At 42.3% G+C, this 14,861-nt stretch overlaps 2 protein-coding genes across 2 annotated transcripts in view; both read left to right on the top strand.

Annotated features, from left to right (window-relative positions):
- The first annotated feature begins 536 nt into the window (after positions 1 to 536).
- elovl4b (ELOVL fatty acid elongase 4b) lies at positions 537 to 7,789 on the top strand. Its single transcript, XM_035678185.1, has 7 exons — positions 537 to 785; positions 2,599 to 2,690; positions 3,328 to 3,515; positions 4,517 to 4,597; positions 5,537 to 5,708; positions 5,827 to 5,954; positions 6,391 to 7,789. The coding sequence occupies exons 2-7, from the start codon at positions 2,624 to 2,626 to the stop codon at positions 6,670 to 6,672; spliced, it is 918 nt and encodes a 305-aa protein (XP_035534078.1). The 5' UTR covers positions 537 to 785; positions 2,599 to 2,623; the 3' UTR covers positions 6,673 to 7,789.
- Positions 7,790 to 10,772: 2,983 nt separating this feature from the next.
- Positions 10,773 to 14,861, top strand: part of LOC118340295 (protein SOGA3-like) — a 5,509-nt gene continuing 1,420 nt past the window's right edge. Inside the window, exons 1-6 of the mRNA XM_035678184.1 lie at positions 10,773 to 11,534; positions 12,202 to 12,426; positions 12,727 to 12,885; positions 13,431 to 13,499; positions 14,097 to 14,366; positions 14,454 to 14,846. Coding sequence (XP_035534077.1) covers positions 10,773 to 11,534; positions 12,202 to 12,426; positions 12,727 to 12,885; positions 13,431 to 13,499; positions 14,097 to 14,366; positions 14,454 to 14,846 — 1,878 coding nt within the window. The remainder of the gene's footprint in view (positions 11,535 to 12,201; positions 12,427 to 12,726; positions 12,886 to 13,430; positions 13,500 to 14,096; positions 14,367 to 14,453; positions 14,847 to 14,861) is intronic.

The raw sequence follows: 14,861 nt of genomic DNA, 5'->3' as shown, positions 1-14,861 counted from the left end.
ATAGCTAAAAGGGAACTTTCACTGTTGAATTACTGTAACAGAGTCAGGTTTCCCTCACAGAAACCTCCTCTCTCTGTTGAGGGGAAACAGTAGCCTGAGGGCAGGTGGACTGAAAATGATAGCTTGACAGCACCATCTAGTGGGGAAACCCTGGGCAGAGACGACAGGGGACCGACATGTAAGCACCAGAACCAAAGCAGATGGATGTAGACGATTGTTCTTTATAATGTGGAACCAAAGCTTAAACACGAAAAAAGCCTACAGTACGTGTCACTCTGTAGTAGAACTGATTTAGATAGTTAATACATCAGTTTATTAGTTAATACGTTAGTTTGTTAGTTACTAAGTGAGTCAATTAGTTAGTTATAGTAGTAACGTTAAATACCGAGGACGGACTGAAGAAAGTAATAATTGTCTTTTCTCACAAAAAAAAAAAAAAGTCGTCAGCTGCCAACATATGCCGCGCGCGCACACACACAGGAGACAAGAGAGTGAGTTCCCGCATGCGCAGAGCCATCCGACTTCTCGGTGTCTAGGAGATTGCAAGAAGATGATGCGGCTGAGCTGCCGGCGCGGACTGAATGCATAATTGGCCTATCTTAGTCATAGATTTTCACTTGCCTTGTCCAGTTTCTTGCCAAATTGCCGTTTAATGTCGAAGTGTAACCGGTGCGGTGTAGAAACTGAATAGCAGTGTCGGCAGGAGAAGAGTGAAGCAGTAACTGAAAGGGAGTTGGGCATCAAATTGCACCGGATGTCATTACACGCTCTTAAATATCGAGGACGTAAGTAACATTGCGTTGTTTTTCCTATTGTGTTGTGTTGTTGTTCATTGATGTCGAGCGTTGTTTTCCGACATTTCCCTTTAAAAACCGGCTCTCTCCCAGTTTCGAGGCTTATTTTAGGGCGTATTTAAGTAGCCATGCTGGAAACGAGCTCAGCCCTTTGTCCGGGACATGTCAATTATTTCTACGCGGGTCGAGCCTTTAATGTTTGTCTGCCTTTAAAGTTTGGTTGCTATAGTCTCATTCTCGTCTTCATTCGCTCTTTTGCACCTTTCACCCAGCCACCTGTTAAGCCTGGGCAAAGACGCACATTTCAGTGAACCTAAAATGAAATAAGATAAAACAAGTGTGATTTGATTGGCTGCGGGAGAGCGAGACCTCTTTTTAAAATAAAGTACACTCTCCGCGAGGTCATTTTTATTCATGTTTAATGTTGTGTTACTATAGTGAAATTCCACTAATTATTTAAGCCGAGTTTTATTCTCCATTTCTTCATGACCAAAGCTTTTGTTTTTTTTGTTTTTTTTGATTTAGTGTGCCATAACACAGGCAGGCAGATAACCATCAAACAGGCTTGTGGGTCGTTGGGCATTTGTACTTAGGCCTACATCTAAGCTCGTTGATCAATTGAATTTAAGCCTCTTGAGCGGTCCGAGCGAAACCTGCTGACACATGCGCCCCTGTCTTTTTGTGTGCGCACAAACCCGGTTAACCCTCTCTATGTCGTTTCCCTCCGCGCCCCACTGCAGCCAAACTAAACCCCGAGCGGCTATGTTATCATATGAAGGCCTGCAACGACAAAAAGTCCATTCTGCAGATTATCCGCTGCTCATACAGCCATGTGCAATATTGCTCCAAATACTCAACACGTTGCTGTCAGGGAAAACTCATGGGTGCACAGTAGTCACTGTGTACAGAGCAATTCATTATTTATAGGGCAGCTGACCTGACGCATGGGATTAATTATAGATTAATATAGAGACACCTGCTCTCAGGTGGATAAGAAGTGTTTGTTATGTAATGCTGCTTAATTAAAGTCAATGAGGTGCACATGTCTCTCTCTTGATCTACTACAACACTATTACTGACTTATTATCACTAATTAAGTTGGATTTGTATGTCATATCTGCCCTGTTAGAGGTTCATGTAAATGAATAGAAGAATTGTTAAATCTGTCTGTGTGTCTGTGAGAAAGACAATAGGGTCTAGAAACAGAGAAAAATAAATTACCCGGTGTCCTCCATCCTATTTCCTACAATTATCTCAAACTGTTGTGACTGAGCAGCAATCATAAGAATCAATGGAAAGTGCATTAGCATCTTGCGGGAGATAATGTTACCATACCGTTTTTCGAATCAGGCCAAGTGAAGAGAGGCCTACTGTGGTCTTTTAGTTTACAGCTGTGCAGTGCAATGGAAAGACTTTATCCATGACTGTATAACGAGCTGAATGATTCCATGCTGGGGCATATAATATATGACACAGCATATTACAAATCCCTGTCTAACAGGCCATTACTGCTTATACATTATCTGATGAGATCTCAACTAGAGATGTCTGTTTAATAGGATGCTGGAAAGTGACATAAATATATAAATATATATCAACAACTGCAAGATAATCATAGTAGACGTGTTTCAGTAGTTTACAGGAGTATTTGTAGAGAGTGACACCTACTAAGAGCACAAAATGATTACGTAGTGAAGCACCTCATGTTACTAGTTACACTGATAGGATACGTATGGTCTGTAATTTAATTTGGGTGGCATTCACTGACTTGGACTCTCTCTTTCTGTCTCTCTTCCTGCCACAGTATAATCAAGACCAAAGGCAGAGCCATGGAGGTTGTCACACATTTTGTGAATGACACTGTAGAATTTTACAAATGGGGCCTTACTATAGCAGGTAAGATATTTACAATCACTTGTTTCTACATCGAGTTCCTTGTCAGATGCATGGTTATTTAAAACAGACTGACTCGTGTTCGTTGTTATCATTGTCATACAAATTCAGGCAAATCTTGTGGGCAATGATGAGATTGTAGTCTTACTTGCATAGATACAGGAGTGCACAGAAAAGATTTGACCGTGTTGTCTTTCCAGAAGTGTCAAAGACAAAAGGCAGCATACTTGATATGTATATTATAATTACTTGTTGCATTAGAGGATTATGTGAGTACATAGCAAAGTCTGGCAGGTTGAACCAGGAAGCAGCCACATGTAGTTTGTGCAGTACTGCGAACATTCAGTTAGTTTTCACCTCCATGTACATAGTTTAGATGATCTCTTACTCCTGTGCACCGTCCCTGTATCTTTACAATAAGGCTGGTAAGTAAATTGTTACCATTACTCATAATGAATAATGTCAAAATAAACAAAAGGGCAAAAACTGCAAGAAGTGTGTTTGAACTGTCACTTTGAACTGTCCTTTAGTAAGTAAGGTTAATACTGCATCTATTACACGTTAACTTTATCCACTGTGGTTCTGCTCTTCACCATTATACCTCACGTCTTCCCCTCATTGAAACTGACCTTTTTTTCAGACAAGAGGGTGGAGAAATGGCCGATGATGTCATCTCCCCTCCCCACTCTGGCCATCAGCTGCCTGTACCTGCTCTTCCTGTGGGCGGGGCCTAGATACATGCAGGACCGCCAGCCCTATACGCTCAGGAAGACCCTCATAGTCTACAACTTCAGCATGGTGGTCCTCAATTTCTACATCGCCAAAGAGGTAAGGAGATAGATTACTTCATGTTTCACTGCATGACACAGACTTATAGTCTTCTTCGGCAGAATGTTACAGGGATGATGTGGCCCGAATAGGTTCTTCCTATACCAGTGTTAACATCTTTTACTCAGGTTACGTTGAAGAAAAACTGTGTGACAGTAAATCTGGGCTTTACACTCAAATGTTAATGTTAAATGCAGAGACATTTTACACATAACCAGTACTGTGCTTAGAGACCCTGTATCTAATAGACAACAAAATCCAGAAGCACTTAATATAGAGGGAAGCTGTCTTAACTCCAGCTGCTATAATCTGCTTAATCACATCTCCATACCAGTCAAAGGACATTATACAATGAAAAAAATCCAGCTGCCACTTGTTTTCACTTCACCAGTATTTATGCATGTTGCATGTTTGCAGTGAGGTTCACAGAATGCATGTCGTTATTTGGAGAGCGCGCCTACAGAATGATGAACATTATTGATGAACATACATACCATTGTTTGTGCTTAACCTAACAAAACCTTTATTTGTTTTTCTATTTATCACCATATAGGTGAATTGTTTAATCTCAGCTAATGAGATGATTAAATGTCACAAATACACTTTCTGTAGGCGGACAATCCAAATAAAATGGAAACCTTATTATTATCATTATTATTATTTTTTTTTTAAGAAAAGACGATAAGAATGTTGTAGAGAAATTTACAAATGTAAAGCGACAATTACCCACAGTTGAACCACTTTAAAATGGCATTTAAATGGAACAATAAGTCTTGTCTGCATATTATCTCATCTAATCACCCGCTGGCTTTATAGGAAATTAAAAACATTTTGTTAAATGTTAAATTTCCTAAAAAATAAATGTCAGTGTTGCAAGTTTTTTTTGAATGTTTTCACCCTCCTTTTTAGAAAAGAAGAGCGTCTACAGGGATTACTTGTAAAAATGTCTACCATTTTCCTCTCACCCTCCTTCTGACTTCTGGTTCCTTTCTTCCCATCAGCTCCTACTAGCCTCTAGAGCAGCCGGGTACAGCTACCTCTGTCAACCTGTCAACTACTCCAGTGATGTCAATGAAGTCAGGGTAAGCTCTTCTAATACACACATCTCAGCCAGTACACAGAGTTAGTTTGGCAAGGGGTTAAAGGAGGAAAGTAACAGATATAAGTTTATATCTGTAGTGATTTCAGGACAAAGAGGGCGTGGCCTGCACTCAGATAGGCGGGAGTAATTGGTCTTACCACCGTAACTCTCCGCCCCCGTCTCCACCTTAAGGCCTTGCTCTTTCATGATGGCATGATGCCACACCGCCAAGGCTTAGGGAGCAACCATGTGTACTATGTGCACATGTGTCAGGATGGGAGGGATAAAGAGTGAAATGGATGAACACCCAGAGACCGACTTGTGACATGTCGTGGGATAGTGGGATGTCTAATAGTGAATACATCTGCAATATGGTTTGTGAGTCTTTTCATATGAAAACATAATAATTCAACTTCATCCTGCTCTGTCAATTGAAATATTGCTTTCAGGAAGGCATTTGCCTCGTGTTCACATACAATAAGAATACATCACTACAAATAGGGGCAATATACTGTCTAATCATAAAATGTATGAGTATTTGTTATGCCCTCCAGTGGGTCAGTATACTATGATACCTAATACTCTCCATCCTACAGTATGATATTACTTAACTGTGTGTTTTATGCTTGATTCTTTCCTTCCCTTTATTTAGTCATCCTGTTCTGCTATACCTTGTTCACAAATATATCCATAAAAACCGCTCTCTGCAGTAGTAATTATTAGTATTTCTTTACTCAGTTGCCCTACCTGACTAGAATCAGGAAGAGGCTTAAAGGGCTGATTAAATAGGACCTTAAGTGACTGCAGAAGTGTGTCTGCACATTGTATTTAGAGTCTGATGGTGTTATCGATCAAATGCCATCTCACACACATTGGTGCAAGTCTCAGTTCCACCGCAGTGAGCTGCAATAATTTACTACATCCTGTTTTGTGTGTTTAGATAGCATCTGCTCTCTGGTGGTACTACATCTCCAAAGGAGTGGAGTTCCTGGACACAGTCTTTTTCATCCTGAGGAAGAAGTTCAACCAAGTCAGCTTCCTCCACGTCTACCATCACTGCACCATGTTCATCCTCTGGTGGATCGGCATCAAATGGGTCCCCGGTGGACAATGTGAGTCAAAAGGATCTTAATTAATCCAGATGTTGAATTCGTCAGATTGATCTTGTGACCATGTGCCTCTCACTTCTGACTAGCTAGCCATTCAACATCACCTTCGATCTTTTCACAGCATTTTTTGGTGCAACCATCAACTCTTCCATCCACGTCCTCATGTATGGTTACTATGGTCTGGCAGCCTTGGGACCTCAGATGCAGAAGTACCTCTGGTGGAAGAAATACCTCACCATTATTCAGATGGTGGGTATTACTTTAGGGCTTTATGTTTGCAGATGTGTGTTGGCTGCCACGTTCCAGATATATTTGTATACATGTTTGTGCAGATGTTATGTTACAGCACAATTTTATTACCACTGATTCAACTTTTATACTTGTTAAGTCATCACATTGCAATTAGAAACACTAGAAAAATAGATATAGAGAGAGAGATACTTGTGTCATATGTTAAAATCTGTTGTTTTATTTGGCTTTGAGACAATACAGCAATGCTGTATTTAGAAGCAGTATATGTGACAATTCTTTTATTATTATTATTATTATCATTTTAATAAAAGACCCTTCATAAAAAGTTATTTTGTCTAACAGAATTTGTACATTTATTGCTTTTTTTACTGTGTTTCAGGCTGTTATTTGCTTATTTCATTTATAATGTGTCTACGTTTTGCGTGTTCTACAGATCCAGTTCCACGTGACCATCGGCCACGCCGGCCACTCCCTCTACACGGGCTGTCCATTCCCCGCCTGGATGCAGTGGGCTCTGATCGGCTACGCTGTCACCTTCATCATCCTCTTCGCTAATTTCTACTACCATGCTTACCGACGCAAACCTTCCTCCACGCAGAAGGGAGGCAAGCACGTCGCAAACGGCACCTCTATGGTAACTAACGGTCATAGCAAAGTGGAGGAGGTGGAGGATAACGGGAAGAGGCAAAAGAAAGGAAGAGCGAAAAGGGAGTAAAGAAAGGAGGAGGGCTGGCTTGGCGATTAACAGAAAGAGGACAGTGGTTTTAAGGGCCAGAGAAGGAGGGAGGGGAGGGAAGGGATAAACAGAGAAGTTCAAACCAGACCGACTTCATCATCCCTGCAATTAATGTAGAATGATGCGATTTGTGACCAACTTGGAAAGGTGAAAGAGTAGCAGTGTGTGTTTGTGGATGTGTCTGTAAGGGTTTCTGGATTTGAGAGGAAGAAAGGGTTGTTGGTTGTCTCCATAACAGTTTTTTTTTTTATCAAGAAAAGCAGAAATGCTGATCATGTAGGCTCCGCGCTCTTCTGTCCAGCTGTGTTTTTGGACCGTAATAGGACCAAAATATTAAAGGACCTACAAACTGCTCAGCATCCTCTACAGTAACTTATCAACCAAAATTCACCTCCAACTTTTGTACTCTGGATTCCAGTATTGTTTTAACTGAAAGCTTAAATAGTCTTTAATATGCTAATTTATTTTCTAGTGCTCTAAGAGTTTTAATGAATTCAACTTATTACCAACAAAAGAACATGCAGATGTTTATACCAAAGGTTATTTTCTTGGTTGGGGGGGGGGGTATTTGTTTATGAATACTTAGAGTTGTGCAAAGTTAGCAAACTAAAAAAAAAATAACAATACGACGTTCTCACGACTGCCATCTACTGTATCTAACTACAAATAATTTATCTACAGCATCTACCAATCCAACATGTCAGTGACTTTACATTTCTCAACTGTCTCAAACTGATATAACTGTGCTGCATTTACAGAATGACATTTTCTTTGTGTTCATTGTTAATTAAAAACTTGGTTTAAAACACTTTGGGAGGGGACTGTAGTTTATTTTAGTATTTATGCAAATCTGTGGGCATCTTTGTTATAATACTTTTTTGTGGGTCTTCATGGTTTATTTCTTTTTGCTGTGCGATGTAGCCGAGGTGCAAGAATAAGAGATTGAAGTTCAGCTCAGTATTGTCTCACTGCCATGTAGGACTGAAGGGAAACTCATCCTGAAAATAGCTTCTTTTTTTTAAAGAAAACAAATGGTTATTTCATTGTCTTATTAAAATGAAAGCAACACAGCAGACTGGCTGCACATATAACTGAAATAAAGACAATGTCAGCACCCCATAGTCTATGTTTGTGTCTCTTTGTGTTAGTTTTCGGTGCGAGCGTGTGTGCACCAGCCAGGCATTTGCAAAATCAACATTAAACTAGCTTCTTTAAGCAATGTTGTACCCAACATATACTGTAAGAGATAAAGACGCCACCTATTAGGAACCTAATCTGGAGCCAAAGCTTTCCCATCCCCCATCTTCCCATTTCCTTTCCTCATTCGTCTGCTTCCTTCATCTCTCTCTCTCTTCCATCCCAGGATCTGCAGGATGGAAAGAGCTCTTGTAGGTGTGTAAGAAGCAGAGGTAGGCTCTGTCTTTGGCCTGTCCAGACAGATCTGCCCTAATCTTTGGGGTTAAATTGGCTTTAGCTCCAAAAGAGCTTATTTCCACGTCATTCCATGAGTTACCCAGGAAAGCAGGTCACTGGAAGAGAAGCCTTTACTAATCTGCCATCAGGTTGCTACTGTAACTCTCAAACTGTATGTTTATTAGTTAACATTTGGCTTTGATATAGTGTTGATTTATTGTGTGTAATGTCTATACTTACATGTGACATAAGGCAGGGCAAAGAATATCTGCACGTTCTGGCATTAAATATTAGCAAATACACGATTTTTCTTTTACAAGAAACAACCAAGTGACATCGGTGTTGTGAATTTAACATCCTGGTTCAATTCAGGACTTTACCCCTCCCTCTTATTCACATATTTTTCCGCACACTATGCATCCATTTCTGCATTATCCTGTGACAAACACTATATCCTGTTGCTCTTTCACCACATTGTGGATTCACTAATGGCAGCTATTAAATTATTCATCCGCTATCTTTTTTTTCCTGTTGTCTAAAAGCCTCAGATCACACCCATTCTGCTATTACTTCAAGTTTAGCCACTTTCTTCCACATCCACCACCCACTGTACATGCCTTACTTTTGCCCTACTTTATCCTGGTGCACCACCACCTGCTTCTTTGCACTCATGTCATGAGGGTGGAGGTGGAGGGGGTCCAAGGGTGTAGATGTGAATGATAGACTGGATGAGGTGAGTAAGAGAAGGCGTACTTGTCCTCCATGGGGACTCAGAGGGATCTAAGCCAGGGACTAAGAGGATTGCAGAAGGGCCAAGGCTTTTCTATCAAAGGCATTTAGCACAGGTCACTATAACCTGCATCCCTGCTGCTGCAGCATCGTCCATACACATTTCTGTAGGCACACACATACTATGGATCTTGGGCACAGATCTGTGTGCCAGATTAACTACTACAGGTCTACTGAGAGTGCACTTTGATGCAGATCTTTAAGTTAATGCACCCCCATGCAACTCTCTCTGGAAAAGTATTTAAGCAGAACAAATGAATGTCTCCCAAAGATGTTACTTATTCCGTCTTTCACAATGTGGGAGTATATATATATATAATTTCATTAGCTGACTGACTGACAGTCAACTGGCCCATCCAGTCTCCAGAGGGCCAGTCTGTTGAAGGGTGAAGGGTCAGTTTGCATGGGTTAAATCTCTGCAAACCTGACCCTTCACTCACTCATCTCATTAGCAATTATATGACTAAGGAGCTCATTCTAGCCTAACAGAGTGGAAACAGTCAGCGTTTTACTGGCTCTCCGTCTGTGTGGGACAGATTGCTTTCAGAGTTTGTACTGACTGGGTTGTGTGTGTGCAGAGCACCCCCTGCTGGGACAAAAAAAGTAGTTACATTACATGAGTGGATCAGAAATGGATAAGGGCCACATAATGTGAATCCTGGCAAAAGTGGACAAGATATAATAATAATAATGTATTAAACTCAGTGTCAAGCAAGAAACAACTGTGTTATTGTGCAAACATTTGACTGAGGTTCTGATGTGACATTAGTTTGTGCTAGATACTTGTATGTTTGCACAATATAAATTGAAATGATAATGTGGCCTAACCCTAACCCTGCATTATTACAGTATTTTCCTTTTGAGTCTATATTATTTCAGTTTTTCTTGTGCCCACGTGCCACATTTCACCAATTTGTTCTTTCATTAAGCTGGGGGACAGATTTTAGAAAGAATAGTCAAAATGTAAGTATCCTGTGGGCTGAAATATCCTGACTTTTAGTCACTACTATTGGTCAAGCTGCAAAAAAAACAACTCAGTGCTGTCTCTTGTTAGATCATCCTGTCTGATAAATGCCCACAGCTTTCCCCCGAGTTTGTAACACAGACTAACCTGTTAAAAAATGATAAATCCGGTGCCAGTTATGAAATGTTATCAGGCTTATTTTATTTTGTCAAACATTAGGAAGCCTGGGGGGTAAAAATGGGGTCTCCAATTAGCCCTGGGAGGTTAATCCAGCTAACTACTGTAACAAACCAACATTCTGCTCATTATTCTAAATGTTAACACTTACACTGTGAACCTTGTGCAACTTGCTTTTGCAGCACCCTACTTAATCATGGCCTTGCTGATACATTTGAATATGAGACAGAGAAAGGAAGGGGTGGGGGTGTCGGCATGGGGGGCTGTTCACTTCCTGGTTTGACGTACATCTCTACGTCATATGGTCAGTGCCCCTGCAGTGCCTGGTGGTGCCCTGTGTCAGCGACTCAGTGGTCTGCGGCAAGAACTCACCCAATCTGTGGAGCTGCCTGTGAAAGTGCATCAGTTTGTACTACTAGATACATCTGTCGTGTCGGTCCGGGAGGCTGCTGTCCATCTTTGAATGGTCGTGGCAAAACAAGTAGGCCTACACTTTCCCTGTAAAGTTATGTTGTGGGTCACAATGGGGAGATGAGAAAAGCGGCACCTAGTGGCTTCCTTATGGGAGGCATCTTCCTCTAAGTTCAAACTTTCTGGTTGTTTTAATGTCACAATATGGGTGAAACCGGGTTAAGCTTTGTTTTTAAATGAGTTTGGGCCTTATGTGAAGTTGTTTTTAGTTTTACTCATGAGCAACCAGAAATTATAGCCGAAGTTTGGAGTTTATTAGCAGAAAATGAAGCCTGCCGCCGGCGGCGCTGCAGTTCCTCCATCATCATCATCATCATCATCCACAGACAATAGCGCAGGGAGGAGGAGGAGGCAGCACCGGGCTCCCTCGCCAGCCAGAGCCCAGGAAGGGGCAACCAAGCGAGCTCCGAGACACCCAGGCAGATCCCGGTCCCCTCTTACCGCAGAAAGGAGCAGAAACATCGGGGTGAGGGAGAGTCTGAGGTCCGCTGACGGAAGGGAGAGGGAGCCCGAGAGCCTCGGCGGGGCAGCTGTTCACCCGGATGGTGCTGAAGCTGATCTAGTCAGACCAAACAGGGCGGATGCTGTCGGGGAAGATCCGACGGATTCATCAGCGTCGGCCCGTCGCTCCACTTTGCGCCTTCCCTGCCTCAAAGGCGACCAGCCCCGGCGTCTGTTGCCCGGTCGAGCCTCGCCTTCTTTTTCCGCGGAGGAGAAAGGGAAGAAACCCGGCGGAGAGGAAGGCGGACGCAGGGAGAGGAGCGGCTGTGGTGCGGGCCTCGGTTTGGGTTTGTGGAGAGGAGGATGCTTACAGGCTGAACTGATCCAGTTCCATCTGCAGAGGAGGCTCAAAAGAAGCGGTGCGAAGATGCAAACCAAGGCCGACAGCATGGGCCCAGAGGAGGCCGCTCTGGGGGAGCCGGAGCCGGCTGCAGAGGCGACAGAGGCGGGGGGGTCCGTGACACAGCAGGACCAGGCCTTTGAGGACGAAATGGAGAGACTGCTGGAGGAAAATGAAGATCTTAAGGTTTGATATATATATATTTTTGTACGTATGCTGGTGCTCTGTCATCAGTTAGGAGTTATTTGAGATATGGTAGATGAAAATACAATGTTGCATCTCACCAGAATCGAAGGCCACATTTGTCTTTTCATATTAATGTGATAGAAAATTCCTGTTTTTATTTAAAGGCACATTACTCCAGCCCGAATCTGTGTTTGCAGGGTCATTTACTGACTGAAAGATAGATAAACATCAATTGATTTGTCTGTTGGACATCCTGCACGTCCTCACTGAAATTAAAGCCAAGGCCTAAACTGAAAATACACAGGCTACAGATGACTAATTGGTTATTGATCGCACTGGTTGGCCATTGATCTGCTGGGATCAATGATATCTTGTGTTAAAATGAGGCACAACCATGGGAGTCAACAACTGGGATTTGCATATTTGTGTGTGTGTGTGTCATGTTGGCAGTTAATATCTACAGCCTTGAAGACATAGTGAAAAAAAAAATAATAATAAATTCACATCCAGTTACAACACATTAAATAAATCCAAAACATCCATTATTCCATCTGTGGAGTCAAAAACTCAGATTCAAAAACCACAAACAGCAGAGGTTAGCCACTGTCGATCCAAATGTTAACCATCTCATAACTGTAACACATAATCTCTACTGTGCACTCGCCAGTGTGAAATTGAAGAGATGAGGACCGAGATGGATGAGATGCGAGACACGTTCTACGAAGAAGACACTTGTCAGCTGCAGGAGATGAGGCGTGAGTTAGAGAGGGCCAATAAGAACTGCCGGATCCTGCAGTACCGTCTGAGGAAGGCGGAAAGGAAGAGGCTGCGCTACGCCCAGACAGGAGAGATCGATGAGGAGCTACTCAGGAGTCTGGAGCAGGACCTGAAGGTACAGAGGGGAGGGGAAGGTGCCTGTGTCTGGGTGCAGTTTTCAGGACATTTGGATTGTTTTGTCTCATAGATGTGTATTTTCATGGATGTGTATGCAAGCTTTAAATGTAGCCACAGCTGTAAGTTAAAGTATTGTATTTTCAAAGTGTTTGGGGTATGAAATGCCTAAAGATTGTAAGACGTTATTAAAAGTTCAGATAAAATTTAAAAATAAAGTGAAAAAAAAAACATGAAACATGAACTAAATTATGTTTTTTTAAGTTTTTTTTTCAATGAAGTCACACTACAACCACTGCAGGTAGCAAAGGATGTGTCTGTGAGGCTGCACCACGAGCTGGAAAAGGTGGAGGAGAAACGCACAAAGACAGAGGAGGAGAATGAAAAACTGAGGCAGAAGCTCATAGAGGTGGAGGTGACCAAACAAGCCCTGCAGAATGAACTAGACAAAACCAAAGAGGTAAGTAAACGCACATCCATTAATGAGCACAAAGTAATTCAATTTGATGTTCAGCTTAACGGACCAGTGTTTAGTAGCAGCTTGTGGTTAAGTTGCAGATGGCAACTGTTTGAATACAGCTCAGCTTTTCAAGTGTGTAAGAGAAACTACAGTGGCTGGGAAACTTGCAAAAAATGCAAAAGGCCCTAGAGCCAGTGTGTGCTTTGTCCCTTCTGGGCTACTGTAGAAACATAACGCTTCAACATGGCGGCCTCCGTAGAAGAGGACCCGCTCCCTCCATAGATAAAAATGGCTCCTTCCAAGGTAACGAAAACACAACGGTTCTTATTTTCACATGATTATTTCATGAGTATTATAGTTGATTTCTGCCAAAAGATTATCTTAAATGTTACACACTGGACCTTTAAGCTATCCAAAAAAAAAAAAAATGCTGTAAACAATCACAAATCAGAGTGGGAATGGGAGGAATACACATATACACACGTACATTCTCACACATATAAAAAGGAAAAACCTTAATTTTCCAATTTACTGTTGTCCAACAGTCTCAAAAGAGAAGAGGAAGCAAGGACATCCAGAAGGCAGACAGGAAATCTGCACAGACTCCTACAGAGGTGAGATGTTTTCACAAATAAAACCTAAAAACCTTTTTCCACTTTGTTTTTTTCTTTTCTCTTGCATAAACAATCATATTGCCCATAATGATGGAGAGAATCATCTGGAAAATATCTTCTTAAAGAACATCTGGTGTGAGATGAACTCTTTCTGTAAACTCATCTTTTCCCTCAACCTTGTCTTTGCATTATTATGTCATTAGTGACATATGTCATTAGTTATATATGTTATTAGTTATATTTGAATTCCAGTCATCTATAAGACTTATTGAAATACTGTACACAGAGGTTTAGCTCACATCCCAGGGTCAAACATTGATTTTCCCTTCCAGCTACAGCAGGACAAAATCCAGTCATTTTAAAGAAAAGTATATTTAAATGAAGGCTGAGACTTTGCAGAGCTTTAGACTTAGCAGACGTCAAACATCCACTTGGTCCAATGATTTTTGGCTTAGAAAGACTGTGGTACAAAATCTTCTCTTTAATCTTAAATCCTTTCATCTTTACGTCCAACCATGTGAACTTTGGGATTAGATTTGAACCTTTCTACTTAAATGCACTTTCGTATTTAAGGTCGGTGTTGTCTCTTTGCTCCAGGAGGACAATGAGGACCTTAAGTGCCAACTAGCTTTCATCAAAGAGGAAGCAGTGCTCATGAGAAAGAAGACGGCCAAGATTGACAAGGAGAAGGACCGGCTGGAGCAAGAGCTGCAGAAGTACCGCTCCTTCTATGGAGAACTGGACAGCACCCATCCTAAAGGAGAAGCTGGGGGTCCGCCCACCACCCGGGAGTCAGAACTGAAGCTACGGCTCCGCCTAGTGGAGGAGGAAGCTAACATCCTGGGGAGGAAAATAGTTGAGCTGGAGGTAGGAGCATACATAATTCACTGGTCAGTTAAAGGGGATGATACCTCAGCGCGAGTCATGTGAACACTGAGCTTTTCTACCCCACAGGTTGAGAACCGTGGCCTGAGGGCCGAGCTTGACGACCTCCGTGGTGAAGGAGAGGGCGCTGGAAGCTCTGGGTGTGGAGCGATGGGCGGGTCGGGCACAGGGCGAGGCCTCGGTGATGATCTGACGGAGCTCCGACAGCAGCTGCAGTTGGTGGAGGACGAGGCAGAGCTACTGAGGAGGAACCTCGCTGATGCCGAAGAACAAAACAAGAGAGTGACTGGCGAGCTGAACAAGTTACGGTTCAAAGCCGGCACCCACGAGGGAGGCGCCAGGCATGGGGGCGGAGCAGGAGGTGCAGGGATTGATGGAGCAAAGGCAGAAGCCCTGCAGGAGGAGTTAAAGGCAGCAAGGCTACAGATTAATGACCTAAGTGGCAAGGTATTACAAGTTGATTGATGATATTGACAC

The sequence above is a fragment of the Morone saxatilis genome, unplaced genomic scaffold, assembly GCF_004916995.1.
Source record: "Morone saxatilis isolate NCDOM2014 unplaced genomic scaffold, NCSU_SB_2.0 Contig7, whole genome shotgun sequence".
Lineage (NCBI taxonomy): Eukaryota > Metazoa > Chordata > Actinopteri > Moronidae > Morone > Morone saxatilis.
The sequence above is the reverse complement of the archived record's forward strand: the minus strand, read 5'-3'. Positions and strand labels throughout refer to the sequence as shown.